This window comes from Ambystoma mexicanum, chromosome 12 (assembly GCF_040938575.1).
Source record: "Ambystoma mexicanum isolate Mex_15411 chromosome 12, UKY_AmexF1_1, whole genome shotgun sequence".
Classification (NCBI taxonomy): domain Eukaryota; kingdom Metazoa; phylum Chordata; class Amphibia; order Caudata; family Ambystomatidae; genus Ambystoma; species Ambystoma mexicanum.
The window spans coordinates 56,853,702-56,872,201 of record NC_090936.1 but is presented as its reverse complement, the minus strand read 5'-3'; the positions used below and the strand labels follow the sequence as shown (position 1 = coordinate 56,872,201).

At 44.1% G+C, this 18,500-nt stretch overlaps 1 protein-coding gene across 25 annotated transcripts in view; it reads right to left on the bottom strand.

The window, feature by feature from the left end:
* Positions 1-680: 680 nt before the first annotated feature.
* NRCAM (neuronal cell adhesion molecule) overlaps positions 681-18,500 on the bottom strand; it is a 731,897-nt gene continuing 714,077 nt past the window's right edge. For all 25 annotated transcript variants that reach the window (XM_069627974.1, XM_069627975.1, XM_069627972.1 and 22 more), the window contains one exon: positions 681-3,022. In XM_069627974.1, the coding sequence (XP_069484075.1) occupies positions 2,785-3,022 (238 nt within the window). In that variant the 3' untranslated portion in view covers positions 681-2,784. The remainder of the gene's footprint in view (positions 3,023-18,500) is intronic.

The following is an 18,500-nucleotide window of genomic DNA, read 5'->3' as shown; positions in this document are numbered from 1 at the left end:
AAACATACTGTTCAGGGATTAAACGCTCCAAGGTGATTTTAGCAATTATAATAGTTCAGTTATAATTTCCTTTGAATTACCTAAAATGAAGACAAGTCATAAATGATCAAAGGAATAAGTCACCCTCAAAAACAAATCCTTTACAGGAAACATTAGAATTGAGGAAAATTGGTTGTGCAGAAATGGAAAGTGTACTTGCATTGACAAATTACATCTAAACAAAGGAAATCCAACATATTGTGTAAATCTTGTTACTTCAAACACAGCCCAATGGAAAGGTCTTCTAACACACATAAGGCTGAGTCAAATGAAATAATGATGTGTCTCTCACAGAGGAAGGTTTTCTGATTGATCCCAGATACTCCTCCAAATGTTTTCTGTGGGGTTATTTTCCAATGTGAAAGCGAATTAGATCTGTAGAGTGCTTCAACTCCCGGTCAACACATAATTAAATCGTGTTATGCCGATAAAAGACCAACATCAACTCCTATTTTCTAAGCATTACTACAAATGTCATGGATAGAATGTTTACATTTTGGTTCCAAGCCGCTGTGGATAGCAAGAAAAGTGGTGCAGCGGTTCTTGTTGCCGATCTTGCTATTCACTCAACAAAGTGCTCAGTGTTTAATGGTTTATGTCTGTCATACCCAGTACAAATGATAATTTGTAACAACAAAGAGTAAGCTCCAAGTTTAAAACATTTATTTTTTATACAAAAAGTGTTGCACTTTTACAGAAGTGAGCCTGTACGTGTTCCCTTACATGCACAAATGTTTTTTTTAGCATCTAAAGTTATATATAATTGTAACAACTCTGGTTGTCATGAATACATTTTTCTCAGACTCTGAGTGTGCTTTATATCTTTTGGGTGAATTTCATTTTTCGTTGAGTTTGATTCTGTGAAAAAAGAATGGCACAATAGAAAGCTTTGATAGCGGACTTACATGGCATCATTGTCTTTAGAAATTGTGCTTTACCTACAATAATGATACAGAACATACAATGGAATGCTGCACTGACACAAGCTCTGTAAATCTGAAGTACAATAGTTCACTATATCATTTCACAGCAAAATAAATGTATCTAGGTAGATGCTCTTGAAACACCGCACATTCCATTGGCCATCGCACATCTCATACAGTACAACATAAGCTTTTTTTCTTTCTTTCTTCGTTTATACCACATTTAAGCATACAGCATCTACACTTTAAGTGTATTTACAAATTCAACAAAATATCTACATATAAACAGCTAACATAAAATTAAACTTGATGCAAGTTATGAAAAACCAATTCATTGGCAAATGAAACTGAGCATTCCTTCAACCATAGGCTGTTATATACTTTTATATATGAAGGTAAATAATTTGATTTGAAAACTAGTGAATGCACTTGCATCCAATCTACTTGCGTTGGTGACTGCCATGTGTACTGTTAACACAAAGTTGCAAAGTTAACACTGGTCTCAATCTACAAACACTTAGAATCTCAGTTGAGCAATGGTAGCAACTGCTAGTATCGACTGTTCATTTTCAGAGAAGGCCGCCATATTGGTAGGGTGCTTGCTTGGTGAGCTACCAACTACTAAAGCACAATTCCCTTTCTGTGAACGCATCTTGAAATCATGCTCACATGGTCTGGTGTTGCTGCAATACTGAAATATAACCAACAATTTAGTGTATAAACTGTGTAAGGCCATGAAAGCATAACCTATTCTGTCCATAAAGCTCTATAGTTATAGAATAAATTCGATTTCATACCACATTACAAGTCAATACAACAATGTTCAGTTCATTTCTGGTTTGCAGCACTATGTTTTGCAAAACTTTTCTGCTGTGTTGACACTTCTTTTTGGCAAAGGATACCGCTTTTTGGCAAAGGATACCGCTTATCAATCACAGAGTACTGCTCTAACTCTTTTCTTTTGCAGTACAGTGCAGGATGGAATTGATATTGTAGAAAGGCACTGAATTGACTTTGCCCTGTGTTTGATGGAGTTGCTGTTTGCTTTAAAGACACTACAACGGCAGTACAAATCCCCAAATGCATTGTGATGCATGTAGTTAAGCGTACTCTCGGCAATGCAATGTAAGATACAGTGCAGAAACGCAACACTGGAGTGCAGTAATACTGGATAGAAGCAGAACGCTTTTGAAATAAAAGGAGCAAAGGGCAAATAACGGTGTCTCAGTAAGCACCAGAAAATGCACCTCATCTTATTTAAATTATTCAGCAATTATATACATACTCTTCCTAGTGGACATATGATCGCTATACGTTGAAGTCACCAATTTCACAACAATGCCCACAGAGACATTGAAGGACTATATACTGCAATACTACTATAATAACACTCTGACAAGGAAAACAGACTTCACATCCAGGAATTCAGCTGCAGACTCTGTGACAACATATCAGACCATACCATTAATTAGAACTTACAGATGTTTGTTTGTGAAATGGTTAGCATTTGTCATGCAGTATCTTTTTAAATGGCATATAATGATATTATTAGATGGGAGATGTTGGTAGATATTTCTATCAATTCTTTAAAAGAGCAAGGATGTCCACGGCCAGAACCACAGAGTTTGGGGTTTTCTTCTTGGATGTATCTTCAATGGGAACAATGTTACTTTCTTGTACAACTCAGTGACCTAACACGTGTCCAGACCATGAACGCATCGATCTGATCTCCAGCATGTTCCGGGTGTCAGCGTGGGGGGGATGTACTGTGCTTTAGATCCCAACGGAGCATTGCACTGGCGTTGGAAGGGGGGCTTTTCAATCAAACAAAAGAGTTCATGGCATTGACTGGAGAAGGTGCCTCTGAGCTTTCATTTCCTTCCACAGGTTCTTTCTCCTTTTTGCCGCTGTACTGTCCAATGAAGGAGCCATCCTCGTTGAACTGGCCATTGACGCCTTCTCCATAGTCAACTAGACTATCATCACTGTCCTCCTTTTTCACAGTCCTGTCTGACGGTGTTCGGCTTCCTTTCTTCAGTGGTTTGTGGTCCTCAGCATCACTGCAAATTGAATGGAAATCCACATTAGGATCTACATAAAACACAATGTTCAGGAACCCAAAGCCTCAGTCTTACCACCAAAGCATGCAGGTTGAAATGTTAACGCTTTATAGTTTGCTAAAATAACAAAAGAAAATCCAAAATGGAATCCAAATATGTGATGCATTTGGGATGAATACCTCATGTTTGCCATCGTGCATTAGTTTAATAAGAACAATTTCACTTCTGACTTTAAAAAAAAAATGTAACATACATATGTAATGGTGCCAATGTCCTGAAAATAAAACGATGTAGAGCAAATTGTTCCTGAAAAAACCTTTTAATGCTCATCACTTTAAATAGGCTTCCCAGAAATGATTCCAATCACTTCTGAATTGCAGGTGAGACTTGTAAGGTATCTTACCTTTCAAGAGACCTACATTTTCCACAAAAAGTTAGCAGAAGAAACACATTAAGATTAGCTATGAACCAAAGCAATGTCCACTCTTCAACCACTTTGATATGGAAAAGCTTAATTGTACTAATGGACATCATCCTATCATCCTATTTATTTTTTCATGCAAAATATCTCAATTAAATCTACTCTGTTTTGTTCCTCATCTGCTTTTCATTTAGGAGAATTAAATTCAATATTCTTATTTACAGCAAAATCCTCATCTGGAGCAGGCTGTCTGAATGCACGTGAGAATACTATTAGATTAAAATGTGTTAACATCTATTTCTTTTAAAAAAACGTAATGATAGTGGTTACATTTGCTTTTTTGGGTAGCGAGCGTCAGGCCCTAGGTCTGCCGTCCAGATGGAAATGAAATGTGGCAGATTAAAAATAAATGTAAATACAGAAACAATTAAATCAATGAGGGGTGGTGGTCAATATTTTGGGGGTCATTTTTCAGAGACACCTTTTTACGCTCCTGTTCCACCCCCTCACTTAACGGCTTTGGAAGGGTAACTTGTCACTCCTCTTGCCCATTGCATGAGGGACACCCTGTGACACCTGTTTTAAATAAATATGAGATTGCAAAATCTGCAACGGCAGAATTGTTTCTGTGGTAAAGTCAAGTGCTTCCAACAGTGAGATTTTAAATTCCAGTCAGCAGATATATCAATGGTGGTTGTGTGCGATAATCACTGGGATACCTTTGGCAAACAATGAGGCACAATCCCCATAACTGCATTTTTTGTTCACTGGACACATGTCGCTTGTGATTCTCGATCAAGCTTAGCAAACTAGGGAAACCCCCTATCACAGTGGAAGCTGGGGTAATTAGTAGTAGAAAAACAACAAAACCTTCCACTGGTAAATCAGTGCTTTTAAAAGAAAGGGGTTCTTAAATAGAGTCACCCCCCCGGCCATCTATATAGTATGAATAGAGACAGATTATTACATTTCAACAATGTTTACTAATAAATAATAGAGAATGTCGAAACAGTTTTAAACAAGAAATGCATCTTAAAAACAAATATCAACTTGATTATAAGAGAAATCATTTACAAAAGATACAACCTTCAAGGCATAGAAAACCCAAAATGAGTGATGCACCATAAAGAGATGCAGGGTAATGGAGAGCAAGAATCCAGTCATCTACAGGTTCATAAATCCTTCTAGTCAACTAACCACTCTTTCATCTAGAGGTTCATAAATCCTTCTAGGCAGCTAGCCACTCATTCATCTAGAGGTTAATAAATCCTTCTAGGCAGCTAGCCACTCATTCATCTAGAGGTTGATAAATCCTTCTAGGCAGATAACCACTCATTCATCTAGAGGTTAATAAATCCTTCTAGGCAGCTAGCCACTCATTCATCTAGAGGTTGATAAATCCTTCTAGGCAGATAACCACTCATTCATCTAGAGGTTCATAAATCCTTCTAGGCTGCGAACCACTCATTCATCTAGAGGTTAATAAATCCTTCTAGGCAACTAACCACTCTTTCATCTAGAGGTTAATAAATCCTTCTAGGCAACTAACTACTCTTTCATCTAGAGGTTCATAAATCCTTCTAGGCTGCTAACCACTCATTCATCTAGAGGTTAATAAATCCTTCTAGGCAGCTAACCACTCATTCATCTAGACGTTGATAAATCCTTAGAGGCAGCTAACCACTCATTCATCTAGAGGTTCATAAATCCTTCTAGGCAACTAAACACTCTTTCATCTAGAGGTTCATAAATCCTTCTAGGCTGCTAACCACTCATTCATCTAGAGGTTAATAAATCCTTCTAGGCAGCTAACCACTCATTCATCTAGACGTTGATAAATCCTTAGAGGCGGCTAACCACTCATTCATCTAGAGGTTCATAAATCCCTCTAGGCTGCTAACCACTCATTCATCTAGAGGTTAATAAATCCTTCTAGGCAGCTAACCACTCATTCATCTAGAGGTTCATAAATCCTTCTAGCAGCTAACCACTCATTCATCTAGAGGTTAATAAATCCTTCTAGGCAGATAACCACTCATTCATCTAGAGGTTCATAAATCCTTAGAGGCAGCTAACCACTCATTCATCTAGAGGTTCATAAATCCTTCTAGCAGCTAACCACTCATTCATCTAGAGGTTCATAAATCCTTCTAGGCAGCTAGCCACTCATTCATCTAGAGGTTCATAAATCCTTCTAGGCTGCTAACCACTCATTCATCTAGAGGTTAATAAATCCTTCTAGGCAGCTAGCCACTCATTCATCTAGAGGTTGATAAATCCTTCTAGGCAGATAACCACTCATTCATCTAGAGGTTCATAAATCCTTCTAGGCAACTAACCACTCTTTCATCTAGAGGTTAATAAATCCTTCTAGGCAACTAACTACTCTTTCATCTAGAGGTTAATAAATCCTTCTAGGCAGTTAGCCACTCATTCATCTAGAGGTTAATAAATCCTTCTAGGCAACTAAACACTCTTTCATCTAGAGGTTCATAAATCCTTCTAGGCAGCTAACCACTCATTCATCTAGAGGTTCATAAATCCTTCTAGGCAGCTAACCACTCATTCATCTAGACGTTGATAAATCCTTAGAGGCAGCTAACCACTCCTTCATCTAGAGGTTCATAAATCCTTCTAGGCAGATAACCACTTATTCATCTAGAGGTGAATAGAAATCTTCTAGGCAATTGATATCTGACTTAGACATTAAAGGGATGCTAGATCAGTTGATGCGATCATTTATTGGTGTCTTATGACCATAAAAAAGATCTTTTTCTAAGATGAATTTCTTGTTTAAAACTGTGTAAACATTCTCTATTATTTATTAATAAACATTGGTCTGTATTCATACTATATAGATGGCCAGTGGGTGACTAAGAGCCCCTTTTAAAAGTAGAATGTAATTCTCAAACAACTCACTTCTGCATACACTTGTTCGGCAACAGAAATACAACACATATGTATGCCAGCTGTGGAGGAAGAGAACTACAAACCAGAAAAAGATCTTTAATATTATAATCTTAAAGGAATATTTTGGCACTTTATATTAATATTTTTCATACTCCGTATTTAGGTTAGGAATACTCTTACAGACTAATGTGACCCCGTAAGAGTAAGTTTAAGTGTTGTACTAGGTGTTTATGGATAGATAACCAATTACTATCTGTGACGAATCCCTAGATTTCATCACTTCTCCCAAGGGAGAGCCCCTTCCCATGCAGCCGGGGAGGTGAGGCTGCTACCTGATAATAACCCTGGGGGGTGGTGCACAGCAGAAGGATCTCATGGGTAGAGACTCCCCCTATGGAGTTAGGGACAGGCATCTAGAGAGAACACAGTATGCTTACCCTCCACCCACACCCTGTACACCTTACCCAACTTATCTCATACTTTCATGTAAAGACATACATGAAAGTATGAGATAAGTTGGGTAACGAAAAACGTAATAACTACTGAGATGACAAAGAGCAGGGACTACCTAAGGGAAACCTACTTAACAAGTACTGGGACGAGGTGGAGGTGCAGAACAAGAAAGAGCAATGGCCAGAACTTGAATGAATGATCTAGTCTTTGATGTCCGCTTACAATAAAAAATGAAAGAACGACTTGCCATGTTGTGAAGCCATCACTGGAGGAGCTGCAAGCGTGAGAACAGTGGGACCGAGACGCTGGCGAGAAGGCATATTCATTCCTATCCGGTCTGTAAATGGACCGACTGGAAAGCTGGCGAAGTAGAGGTCCAAGCATGCGCGGTAGCTGGACCATGCAGTCAAGTGAAGATGTACATCATGCTAGGAACCACAGGCTGTGAAGTCACGGCATGACACCGGAGAGCGAGAGAAGATGCAAGAAAGCCGAAACAGAAATCAGAAGAGCCTGAGATCGACCGGAGCCCACCGGCAGTGACTCTAAAGGTACAGGGGTTGCTGGGACAGGTGATGGGGGCACAGCAGAGTCGTGGAAGACTCTTAACCCACAGAGCATGGGTGAGGAGAAAGCCCCTGGGGAGAACAAAAGATTAAGAGCACCAAAAGCAGAACGAGAATAGGTTGGGTCTGGGATACACTCACAAAAGAAGATCCCTACAAGTCATCTTCTTCATGGCAGTAGCTGGCAGGAGAGTGAACCAGGTCCGCCAAATCAAAGCAGCAGAGAAATTCAGGTCTGGGACCTGAGCCCACAAGAGAAGAGAAGTGCAAGCAATCTTCCTGGTGGCAGGAGAGTGAACCAAGTCTGCCCAAGTCTGGAGAGGGGAAGCCTGGGTCTGGGACCTGTGAGGAACCTAAGGGCATCCTCACTTATCATTTTTGCATCCTGACCCTGGGGGTGGTTGTGCGAGGGAGGATCACATGGGTGGAGGGTACTTTTGGAGTGGGGAGAAGATAGCCTTAGATGAGACATGGTATCCCGCTTTCACTTTTCACAATGAGCTGTCTATCCCTAAAGCCTTTGTAGGCTACTGTCATCCCTTTCCCTTTTTGTCCCTCCAAACTGTCCCGCAGAAACACCACCCTAGTACTGGGATGAAGAGAAGAGACCAACTAGGAGGACACATCCTCATATGACAGATAAACACACGCAGCAGAGACAAAACAGAGTTATACATGCTCCCTTTATTAAATCAGATAGTTCCAAACACCACGCTGGTACTAGAAAGAAGAGGACTATGGAGGCATACTGGTGGAACAACCAGGCATGTCCACCTAATGGAGTTCTCCATAGTGAGGGAATCGAACTCAATGACCCACAACTGGGGGCACTTAACACACCTAATGGATATAAAAAGGCCCACCACATAGAGAGAGAGAGAGAAAGAGAGGGAGGGAGGGAGAGTGAGAGAGAGAGAGAGAGAGAGAGAGAGAGAGAGAGAGAGAGAGAGAGAGAGAGAGAGAGAGAGAGAGAGAGAGAGAGAGAGAGAGACACAAACTGGATAGAAGAGAGCTGGAGATCCAGGTGACGCGAGTCGTGTTGGGCAGGAGAAAGACGCCGGGCCGTGGTCTGCCGTGAGAGGTTCTGTAGGTCCTCTTATCCTCCTGAATGAGTCCGCGCAGCAGGAGCTGTGGAACTCCTCTTTGCCCCAACCACCGCCACAGGAAACTAGGAGAGCGAGCAGTGCTCTCTGTGGATACCGCAAGGGAGGGCCGAGTTTGGGGATGCCGCAAATCTGAAGGAGCGTTGAGTAGCCCGTCGCAAAGGTAATCAAGCAGAGGGAAGCTGCCATGTGTGACAGTTGAGTACTTATGAATGCCAAAACAAATGCTTTTGAATGTCGCAGGAATTGAAAACTATTTAAAGTACTTTTAAATGCTGAAACAAGTACTTTGTGAATACAGAGTGAACTGAAAGTTATTGAAAGCACTTTCGAATGCCGCAGTGTAAAAAGCTAAATGTACACTCGTGAATGGAGTGAAAGCAAAGTAGTGCATGTGGCAGATACCACGGAATATATTGTATGAAGCAAGTATCAGTAAAGTTCAGAGAATACCAAGAAGGGTATGGAAATGAGAAACCAAGTATTGGCAGAAAGCTAAGAGGGGCCAAGCAATTGCAGGTTAAGAGGTGACCTGTGTTGGCAAGTGCCAGAGGAATACAGGAAAGTGTAACAAAGTACACGTGGCCGAGCAAGTCACGGTACATTGTCTGAAGCGTGTGACACTGTGAAATCACCTATACACACACTGTCAGATGGAAGAATGGCTAACTGTTGATGGAAGCAGTTAAGAAGGGGTACTGGTTGCGTGACCTGTAATAGGTGGACCATGTGATTCGACAACTGCGCCAAGTCTGAGTGGCCTGCATGGAAAAGCCAATGGAGGTATGCATAAAGAAGCTTGTGCTTTACAACATCCGTATATGTGAATTTGAAGTCAAGAAACCGAACTGCCTAAGTGAACTGGTACAAAGTATTGATATAAAAGGAGCTGGGAAGTGTCCCAAGGAACTGTGTTATTTTTGAAAGCTTAAAGATTTGTACTCTTGGGGAAGACCCCGGTATCTTGTGAGCTATTTTGAGGAAGGGGAGGCTCATTATAAGCCAAGAGCTGGAAGAGCTGGAAGAAGCTCTGAACTTTCTTTTGAACACTATTCATTTTGATGCTGACATCCCCACATATTGTATACAGTTAGTTGCAAGCATAGGTTTTGGACTCAGGCAGACATTTGATTTGTACTTCCTGACACAGACTATCCTTAGTTTTCTGTAGGTAGGGAAATCCCACCTTAGCAAAGGGCAAGTTAGGTTTTACTCCATCCTGCATTTTAAGTTAAATAAAACTTTAGAGAACAAATTTGAATCTGTTGTCTGTGTCAACTGCCCTTGTATTCTCAGACAAATCCTTATAATAAATGCCTAATGTTCATAATAAATCCCTAACCATAAATGTACACAAGTCTTATAGTCAAGGTGAACTATTTCCCTCAGTTTGCGCTCATATTCCCCAGTCAATTAGTCTCATTCGTTTCCTCAACATGTCAATCCCTTGCAGGCATGACCAACCCCATTGGTTTGCTCAGCTCTGCATCCCAAATACAAAACACGTGCACGTGCACGGTGGATATACTATGCCAGGCCTCAACGTGCCAGGTAGTCTCTCTCCTTCTTCTGGTGCGTGGGCTTGTCACGGAGAGAAGCCACTGTGGCCGCTAGGTGAGAACAGCGGCACAGTGTCCTCCTTTCCGGAACCAAGCCAGAAAATACAGGGAAAAACCCGCAAGGGGAAAAAACCCTGATAAGAGGTGTCAAGACTTGTCTCAGAAGGCCAGTTGTTCACAGATGAAAGAAGGAAGCGAAGGATCTCCAACACTGAGGGTAGTGGCCGCAAAACGTCCAAGTCCAATGGTATCACTAGGCCTGAAGAGCAGGCGGAGAAGGCAGCAGCTGAACGGCTGAGGTGGAGGTAGAAGTCTTCCAAGAAAGCACTGCGGAGGAGTACGGGAGAAAATCCCACGCTGACTGGACTCAAAGAGAAGGGAAGAAAAAGGGTGAGAGAAAGAGAAAGAGAGAGAGAGAGAGAGAGAGAGAGAGAGAGAGAGAGAGAGAGAGAGAGAGAGAGAGAGAGAGAGAGAGAGAGAGAGCCCGACCGCCGGAGAAAAAGGCACAGCTAACGCCGCCCAGGGAAGGCGGCGGAGAGAAACAGAAAAACAAAAGTACGGTGTTCCGGAACCGGGACACTGGAGAAAAGTAACCACAGGGAAAAACCCCTGAGTAATTCCAAAGCGAGGTGCAGAGGAAGAGCGAAGGACCCAGAGTCGAAAGGTAAACAACAGGGGGGGTTGCAATGCAACGACCTGCCGGGAGGCGGGGATTTAAATACTTCCGGCAGCGTTGCGTCCCGCGTTTGGAGCTGTGGCTGCGAACACAGAAAAGGGACTAAAGTAACCTTCCTCTGCGTCTCCTCAGACTCCAACGCGGAAAAAATCGCCAGTCACGGCGATGGCCGCGACTGTGAGTGACAGTATGCCCCCCCCCTAGAGTGCAACCACCCAGGCTTACTCGGGTGCAAGCGATGGAACCTGGCCAACAGCTGAGGGGCATGTACTTGGGAAGCAGGCTCCCAGAAATCCTCCGATACCGGGTAACCCTTCCATGACAGGAGGTATTCCAACCGACCACGAAGGAATCAAGAATCACGAATGGCAGAAACTTTGTATTCTTCCTGGTCAGCTGCAATGACAGGAAGATTCCGGTTGAGAGGTCGGCGATGTGGATCTGAATAGTAGGGTTTAAGAAGAGAGGCGTGAAAAACAGGGTGTATGCGTCTGAGAGTTGGAGAGAGTTGGAGACGATAGGCAACAGGATTGACCTTGGAAAGAATGGGGAAAGGTCCCAAGAAACGTGGAGACAGTTTAGAAGGTCTTGTCCATCTGAGAAGGAATCTGGTGGACAACCACACCTTGTCCCCAGGTTTCCAAGAAGGTGCTTCCCTGCGATGTTTGTCGGCTTCAATCTTATTCCGCTGTCTACTATTCACCAAACTTAGCAATGCATTGTCCCTGGCCTCCTTGATATTTCTTAGCACCTCTTCCGCAGTTGGAGAGTTGGAGAAACTGGGCACCTCGGGCATTAAATAACGCGGGTGAACACCGTAGGTACAAAAAAAGGGGATAGGCCTGTGGCAGTGTGCCTGGAGTTGTTGTAAACAAATTCCGCAGTAGGGAGTAGAGAAACCCAATTATCTTGATGCTGGGAAATAAAGCATCGCAAGTACTGCTCCAGGGTTGCATTGAGTCGTTCCGTTTGGCCGTTTGTCTGTGGGTGAAACCCAGAGGAAAGGGCCCTTTCCACTCCCAATCGAGTACATAAAGCCGTCCAGAATTTGGAAATGTACTGGCTTCCTCGATCGGATATTATCTTGTTGGGGAGGCCATGAAGCTTGAAGATATCTCGGGCAAATGTTTCTGCCATCTTGGTGGCAGAAGGGAGTCCCGGAAGAGGAGAGAAATGGGCTAGCTTGCTTAGAGCGTCCACCGTAACCATGATACATGTGCATGACTCAGAATCAGGAAGCTCCACTATGAAGTCCGTGGAGATGAGTCCCCACAGGCAAGTCGGCATTTCCACTTGGGTGAGAAGTCCTAGGGGCTTCCCCGAGGCATATTTGACTCTGGCACAAGTCGGGCAGGTCTTTACGTAGTTGAACACGTCTCTCCTGATGTTGGGCCAAAGAAACGACCTCGAGATAAGTTCCAACGTACCATTTCCACTTCTGTGTCCGCCTAGACGTGAGTCGTGACACCATTTTAGGACTTTCCGGCGCAGCGACCCTTCAGGGATATACCACCTCTTCTTGTAGAAGACCCAACCGTCCTTGATTTGGAAAGGGGAATCAGCGGAAAAAGAGATATGAGGAGCCTCTTGTGCAACAGCAGCCTTGACTTCCTGAAGGAAAGAACCCACCATGGCTAGGATCCGATTTCTGTGGAACAATGGCTCAGACTTGACAGCTACCATTTCCAAGTGTGAATCCTTGCGAGACAAAGCGTCAGCCAGACGATTGAGAGACCCAGAGATGTACATGATCTGGAAATCGTACTGCGAAAACAGGTAGGCCCATCTAGCCTGCCTGGAGTTCGAACATTCCATGTCCTGTAAAGCCTTTAGGTTCTTATGGTCGGTGCGAATGAGGAACCCATGACGGGCACCCATGAGAAGGTGCCTCCATTCCTCACAAGCCAACTTCATCGCCAACAATTCCTTCTCCAGAACCGAGTAGTTGAGTTGGCTGGGAGAAAGAGTCTTAGAGAGATAGGCGACAGGATGCTCCACCATGTTGAAGGACTGAAGCAACACAGCTCCGATAGCTATAGCGGAGGCGTCCGTCTCCAGAATAAATGGAAGAGTTTGGTTGGGATGCTGCAGAATCGGGGCAGAGCAGAAGAGGGTTTTCAGGTGACAGAAACTTCTTTGCGCCTCAGTAGACCAGGAAAAAGGATAGGCCGTCTTCTTGAGTAGGCGGGTGATGGGAAACACCACCTCCAAAAAGTTTGGAATGAATCTCCTGTAGTAATTCGAAAGACCCAAGAACCTCTGGACCTCCCGGACAGAGGTCGGGGCCAGCCAGTCAAGAATAACGTGCACCTTGTCAGGATCCATGGCGATCCCTCCTTCTGACAGAACATATCCCAGATAATGTACCGAAGGGACAGCGAATCTGCACTTCTCCTCCTTGACTAGTAGATTGTTCTCCATAAGACGCTCCAAAACTCGTCGTACTTGTACTATGTGTTCTCTCATGTTAGGGGAAAAAACCAAGATATCATCTAAATAGATGATGACAGAGATGGAAAGCATGTCAGAGAACATTCGGTCCATGAACCTCTGGAATACCGCTGGGGCGTTCACCAAACCGAACGGCATAACCTTATACTCAAATAAGCCCAAAGGAGTACGAAATGCGGTTTTCCATTCGTCACCCTTGGCAATCCGCAACAGATGGTATGCGTTGCGAAGATCCAGTTTGCCTCGTAAAGACTCGAGCACCTTGCACCGTCTCAATAATGTCCGTGATTAAGGGCATAGGATACCGGTCACGGACTGTCACTGTATTTAGGCCCCTGTAGTCTATGCAGGGTCTAAGGTCGGCGGAATCTCTTTTCTTGATGAAAAACAAAGGGGCTCCTGCTGGAGACTTTGAAGGTTGGATGAGACCATTCTCCATGTTGGTATCCAAGTATCTCCGAAGAACTTGTCTCTCGGTTTGGGTGAGAGCGAACATCCGTCCGAATGGAACCAAGGCATTGGGCTCCAGATCGATAGTGCAGTCCTCTGGCCGATGGGGTGGAAGTCTGGCATGGAGGCACTCCTGAAAAACCTCTGAAAACCCAGAGCAGAAATTGGGTAAAGCATGGACACCCACATGGTTGTTGGGAAACAGTTGGTTGCGCAATACGGGGAACTGAAACGTATCTGATTCTCGGTCCAGTTAATCAGAGGATTATGTCGACGGAGCCATGTAATGCCCAAGATGATGGGGAAATGGGCAGCCCTGATAATATCAAAACACAAAACTTCCTTATGTTGGTTGATCGTCAAGGAGAGATTCTCAGTGGTATGGGTGATGGGACCTGAAGACAAAGGTGAACCGTCCACACCTTCCACCTTCTGACCTTCTGCCCGGGGGATCCGACGGAGACGCACCCTGTCTGCCCACAGGGTGTCGACGAAGTTCCCTGCCGCGCCACAGTCCAATAGAGCCAGTGTTTCCACCTGATGGTTTCCGAGGTTGAGTTGTACTGGAATGACCATCAGCCTGGAGTCCTTCTTAGATTCAGAAGAGGTCACTGACAGAGAGACATAGGGACGATGAAGATTGCTCAAAGACCCTCGGTCGCTTGTCCCTACTGACGGCGAGGGTAGTCGTTTCCCGACCTCTTGCTTGACAGTTCTGTACAGTCCCTGAGAAGATGTTGCTCTGATCCGCTGTAGGCACACAGTCCTTTCTCTCTTCTGCGACGTCTTTCAGCGGCGGACAAGGGCGCCCTGGTGGAACCAATCTGCATTGGTTCTTCGGTAACAATGTTAGTAGAGCGACCAGGGAGAACGGGTACAGAAGGGTCTGAGGTATAGCCAGGAGTCCTTTGCTTACGACGTTCAACTCGTCTCTCTTGAAGGCGATACTCAATATGAAGGGCAGCAGAAAGCAGATCTGAGAAAGTAGGAGAACGAGGGGATCTGGCCAGCTCGTCTTTAATTTCCTCCTTCAGTCCTCTTCTGAAAATGGCATATTGCGCTGTCTCGGGCCATCCTGCTCCGGCTGCTAATGTTTTGAAAGAGGAGATGTATGACAAAACGTCTAGCGAGCCTTGTCTGACATCCAACAGGTCTTCGCAGGCTGTAAAGGAGAGCTCTGGTCGTTCGAAGGTCTGCTTGAGAAGATTCTGAAACCCCGAATAGTCCTGCAGAATGGCGTTTCCACTAGCCACCAATGGGGTGGCCCAGGTCAGAGCGTTTCCAGTCATGTTGGATATTAGGAAAACCCACCCGGGCCTGATCTGTAGCAAAGGTACGGGGTCTGAATGTGAAATGAACCAAGCATGCTTCAAGAAACTCCTTCACCTTCTTGGGGGAGTCATCAAATTTCCCAGAGGACAGCGCCATGGGTGGCAATTCCGAGGGAGTTGGTTCCCTAGCCGCAACCATTTGTTTAAGCAAAGCGTTCTCAGTTTTGACACCTTGTAGCTCCTGGGACATGGCCTGGAAAGCCTTCCACAGCTCTTGGACCTGTTCCTCAGCTGACATCGTGATACTCTTTGGCGTTGCAATCTGTGACTTGAACGGTACCCTTGGCTGAGTTCCCCCTGTGCACACGCTCTCCTCACCTGAGCTTTCAGAGTCGATGGTATCTTGCAGGCCTCGACGTGCCAGGTAGTCTCTCTCCTTCTTCTGGTGCGTGGGCTTGTCACGGAGAGAAGCCACTGTGGCCGCTAGGTGAGAACAGCGGCACAGTGTCCTCCTTTCCGGAACCAAGCCAGAAAATACAGGGAAAAACCCGCAAGGGGAAAAAACCCTGATAAGAGGTGTCAAGACTTGTCTCAGAAGGCCAGTTGTTCACAGATAAAAGAAGGAAGCGAAGGATCTCCAACACTGAGGGTAGTGGCCGCAAAACGTCCAAGTCCAATGGTAGCACTAGGCCTGAAGAGCAGGCGGAGAAGGCAGCAGCTGAACGGCTGAGGTGGAGGTAGAAGTCTTCCAAGAAAGCACTGCGGAGGAGCACGGGAGAAAATCCCATGCTGACTGGACTCAAAGAGTAAGGGAAGAAAAAGGGTGAGAGAAAGAGAAAGAGAGAGAGAGAGAGAGAGAGAGAGAGAGAGAGAGCCCGACCGCCGGAGAAAAAGGCACAGCTAACGCCGCCCACGGAAGGCGGCGGAGAGAAACGGAAAAACAAAAGTACGGTGTTCAGGAACCGGAACACCAGAGAAAAGTAACCACAGGGAAAAACCCCTGAGTAATTCCAAAGTGAGGTGCAGAGGAAGAGCGAAGGACTCAGAGTCGAAAGGTAAACAACAGAGGGGGTTGCAACGCAACAACCTGCCGTGAGGCGGGGATTTAAATACTCCCGGCAGCGCTGCGTCCCGCGTTTGGAGCTGCGGCTGCAAACACAGAAAAGGGACTAAAGTAACCTTCCTCTGCGTCTCCTCAGACTCCAACGCGGAAAAAATCGCCAGTCACGGCGATGACCGTGACTGCGAGTGACACATCCCTCAAATTCGGTTGCATGGTTTCCGTGCTAGCGGCAAAAATAGCTGAAGGTACTAAAGGCTTATAATGCATATTCGTACCCTGGAAGGGGGTGCTGGCCAATCAGGAGGCTCGAAACGCAGGTTGTATTAACTGATAGAAGCCTGTGTTCCCACCCTGGGTGCTGCTAGCCAGCCCCCCGTTCTTTTCCCTGCCCACTTTCACTTCTTAGCACCCGTGTAGTTTTCTACAGGTAAATTGCTTTCTTTTTTAAAAAAATACACACCATGAGCACCCGCGTGGGGAAATACACGGGTGCTCATGGCGATAGTCACCTTGTCGGTGGGCAGAGCCTACCGGTAATGGCACTGCAACCTTCACTGCACTTCACTCCGGCCCTTAATTTGGCGGCTGCCATTACCAGAAGAGTTAGCATGCCGCCTTGGTATATTTCGCTCCCAATATCTCCTTGTTTGGTGTATATCTCTAGCAGTGTTGGGCAGTCCTTACAGAGGTCTTCCGTCCTCTGAGGTCACGGATGAGATATATTGCACCCGATACCTTGTGTTAGACTTGAACTTCTACCATGCCCACAGTACTGAGGTTCGTCAACTTTGTTTCTATCCAATTATGTCCATAGGCTCCATGTGGTTCTTAAGCAAACAATGGGGGTCATTACAAGTTTGCCGTTCCGGAAACAACGGTACCGGTACTCGGTGTCGACATGCTTCCAAGGCGAGCATGTTGCCCCAGAGCTATCCTCCCGTGGTTAGGCTTGTGCTTTCTTTTTTTAAAATGTGCAACTAAGTGGTTTTAGACACTGTTGTACATGTTCACATACACACGCATGCAAGTGGGCTCATTTACGATTTGATGGTGGCATGCTGTATAAATATCAGGCACACTTTTCTTGGATGCAAATTGAAAGTTTCACCAGAAGAAAATATTAAATATGTTTACAGAACATATGGGCTGCTCGTTTAATCGACCGCATTGCCAACGACACATGTGGTATCGATTGACCAAGGTAGAAAGCAAGACGCTTATGAAAATTACAGTACAATGTCAAAGCGCAATGTCTTAAGCAACTAGTAAATAAAAGTGCCCAAACCACAATGGCAAAAGGGTTTTAGGTGAAATGTTTTTCTTAGACCAGTGTTATATCACTACTCCAGATTATGTTTTTATCCAACTACAAAACTCATGGGAATCAAAGGCACCAGGTACAATAAAATGTACTGCGAGATCAGGCTTAAGATGATAATTAGAATATATTTGTGTGATAATGGTTAAACAGACACAATGCAACACAGACACGTTGAGATGAATGTCAACAGGAGATATGTTAATACTGCATAAATGATATTATTGAAACTGACATTTCAATTGAATGGAAATACTTTATAGTATCCAGGAAGATATGACTTCTAGCAACTGAACAAGATGACATCCTAATGATAACGCGATACTCCTAACCGCGAGGGCTGTTTGAGAACTAATGTAAGGCAAGTGAAGGTAAATCAACTGGGAGGATTGGTTAACAACCCCGGGAAATCGGAACACGATGGCCAACTAATGAAGAATGCAACCACTCCCATGGAAAGGGCCCTGCTCCATCATGACTCTACAGTAAATGATGAACGCAAGTTTCATAAAAAAAATATTTATAATGTGATTGCCAAAGAGACTTGAGACTGTTACCAGATGCAACGACACACATTTCTCAATCTAGTAGAACTAAATAGAAGTCGGAATTACACTGTTGAGGTATTTTATTGGTAGAAGTTTTATCTAAGAGTTTTTGATTTTAACATTTTTAGATATCACATTTTATATTTTTAGGAAATATATATTGTGTTTTTTAAGCAATATGTGGACAGAAGCATAGGTGTACTGAATACAGTTATCATAAAAGAATTTAGAAAGAATTTACTTTGTTGAAATTGCACACTCTGTTAAATAGTAATGAATTCATGGTAACATTATTAGACTTATTGTATTGATATGTATTATGATAGTAGATGTTTTAGACTTGATGTTGAAAAATGTAATGAAATTTGTCATGTTTTTGAATAATTTGTAAAGAAATTAAACAAATAAAGAATCACAAATATAATGTAATGACTTGCAGGAGAGGACAGACCCCCCTTTGTGTGCCTACACAGAAGTAGTGAATTGTTCAATTTCTCTATGCACTACAACGCACCTTGAAATAGGTCTGGTAGGGAGACTTGAAAAATGATCCTAGACAAACGTTTTCGTGCTGAACCACATGAAAAGTTTGAACATCTGAGCGAGCTTGAATCACGGAAAAGTCGGATCTAGAATATTACCCCAAAAGGTTTCGCCGCAACATATTGGGATGTCTTCAGGCAAGTAGA